General features: G+C 50.4%; 1 protein-coding gene across 1 annotated transcript; it reads left to right on the top strand.

The window, feature by feature from the left end:
- The first annotated feature begins 571 nt into the window (after positions 1-571).
- LOC147635915 (uncharacterized) lies at positions 572-2,270 on the top strand. The gene has a single exon (XM_086801049.1). The coding sequence runs from the start codon at positions 776-778 to the stop codon at positions 2,225-2,227; it is 1,452 nt and encodes a 483-aa protein (XP_086657175.1). The 5' UTR covers positions 572-775; the 3' UTR covers positions 2,228-2,270.
- Positions 2,271-2,579: the final 309 nt, after the last annotated feature.

Raw genomic sequence — 2,579 nt, 5'->3', positions numbered from 1 at the left:
CCAAAAAAAAGAATAGTAGGTCCTAAATCAAAGGTCCAAGTGTGTTAATAATAGTATGTCACTTGGCAGGTCCTAAACCAAGGGTCCAAGTGTGAAAGTAATGGCGTGCACTTCTAGTCTGCATCAAATCAAGAGACTCAGAGAGGCTATGGAATTTTGCGTAGCCAATATAAAGGCCTCTAGAAATGCAATGATTGGACCATGTGCTAGGGGTTACATGTTGTCGTGCCATTCTATTTTATTAAAGAATGATGACTGGATGACTTTGTTTGGAAGGACTTAATTTTTGAAGGGTGTTGATGAGAGGTAGATAGGAGATAATACTTGGGGGCCCATTTTGTGGTGGGGACTGTGCATGCATATATATATATAATATATAATTGAATTGTTTTTTTAATTTAAGTAAAGGTTGAAATGTGAAAATACTAATGCCAGTGGAGGCGAGCAAAAACAAACAAAAGACCAGCTGCTGAGCAGCTCAGTAGTCTGAGTTGGCTTTCTGCTGGTACGTGTCTAACGTTGAGCCCACACATCTTGTCACCACTCCTCCTCCGTCCTCTCTCACCTGTCATCCTTGCAGCTTTGCACAAGTTGAGGAAGAAAAGCTACCCGGAGGCTTGTCACAGAGCCGCTTGACTTGAAGCCCTCTGAGCCTTTTTCGCAAGCACTACTGCATGCAGTCGCGCTAGTCCTGGCTTGGCTCTGCTTGCTGGTAGCAGCATTGATGAGGTGAGCTTTTGTGAATTTAAGCCTTCGGTCTGTCTTAGGTTCCATTATGGACGATGGAGCTCGCTCTTCTTGTGAGGATACTGGCCCTCTCTTCACAGACTTCGCTTCGTTTAGAAGTGCGGGAGGCCAGCAGTTTGTGCAGAGCAGTAGCAGCAGTGCGCTTAGCCGAGGGGATGTTCTGCCGCTTCGTTCTCAGAGCAGGTATGCGCTGGGGAGAAGGAGAGCTGTTGTGCCCACCCAAGGAGACCAGAGCTACGAGCTTTTTTACGAGGAGGCGTCTAAGAGGGGCGGCAGCAGGGGGCGGCTGCTTGGCGGAATCTTGACGTGTTTGTGCAGGTCGAAGGAGACCGTGGTTGCTCGTAAGGGAGTCAACCCTGCGGCCGCAACCGCCCTCCTCTACCAGTCTCGCTTGCACCAGGAAGCGCTGGCGGCGACGGAGGAGACAAGGGATATGTGGGAGTGGCAGCTGGAGCAGCAGCAGACGTTAACCTCACAGGAGCACGACTTGCTTGAGAAGCAGTATGGTGTGGGCAGCGTCCAGTATCCTTACGATTTGGCACGGAACAGCAGCGCGCGGAGGAGCTCTAGCGCGAGCCTCCTAGGGGAGCTCTCCAGAAACGCCAGCGCGCGCCGGGATCAGCTGCATCTGCAGGACGAAGCTGGCAAATTTGGGGACATAAGCCCTAGCCCCGGGAGAAGTACCACCAGGTCGACGATGGAGTCTCCGCCGTTAGATCTCTGCCGGCAGCTCAACGACCCGGACTTCCTCTCGGCAGCTCTGCTGCTTTTCGAGTCGGCGCTCCTGCGCTGCCGCTCAGAGATCAACATCTTCTGCAGGGTTTACATGCAGCAGATGGTGCTATCAGGGTACACCTTGGTGAAAACGCTCATGGAGATGGAGCCCCACACCGTCTTCTTCCGCAAGGTGCACGCCAGCTACGCCCTCGAGTCCCGCATCTGCAGCGTCATGTTTCGGTGTTTTGAGAACGATAGCTTTGATGATTCGGGGCTCATGCAGATTCTAGATCAGGAGGCTCGCGCCATAGCCAGGCTCCAAGACTACTTCAGGCTCAAATGCCTCGACCCAGAAGAAGCCCTCGCCATGCACAGCCCCTCCTACGACGCCTCCTTTCACCAGTTCTGCGCCAACAAAAGCGAAGAAATCGCCTCCATGTTCAGCTGGACCATGGCGTACCGAAATGCAACCGAGCGCGACCGCTTCATGGAGGCCTTCCTCCGAGCGGCGAAGTGGGTGTGGATGCTGCACCGCCTCGCCAACGCCACCAACCCGCCAATGCAGATTATTCGGGTGGGGCGGGGGATGGAGCTCCACCCGCTGTATGTGGAGGCGGTGGCTATCCCTCCGCCTAGCTCGAGCTGCCCGAAATGCCCCGTTCCCAAAGTGGAGTTCATGATAATGCCTGGCTTCATCGCCCCCAAAACTGTCTACAAGTCGAAGGTGTACCAGCACTACATGTGCAAGAGTGGGCAGCAATGAATCACCCACCACCACTATTTCCAAATCAGTAATTTCAATACAATTCTCTCTCTCTCTCTCTCTCTCTCTCTCGCTCTCGTGTTGCTAAAGTTAAATTTTTATATATTAGTCATTTATTTTATTGCAGAAGCTGTTCACAGGCAGAGGCCACTCAGGGTGTGCATATATATATATATATATATATATATATATATATATATATATATATATATATATACACACACACACACACATATACACGTATACGTCGTATACGTATACATACATACATACATACATACATACATACATACATACATATATATATGTGTGTGTGTGTGTGTGTGTGTATAAACATATAAAACTGTAGGCT

The sequence above is a fragment of the Cibotium barometz genome, chromosome 8 (assembly GCF_041138505.1).
Source record: "Cibotium barometz isolate CiBa-2024 chromosome 8, ASM4113850v1, whole genome shotgun sequence".
Lineage (NCBI taxonomy): Eukaryota > Viridiplantae > Streptophyta > Polypodiopsida > Cyatheales > Cibotiaceae > Cibotium > Cibotium barometz.
Note: the sequence above shows the minus strand (reverse complement) of the source record. Positions and strands in the feature narration are given on the sequence as shown.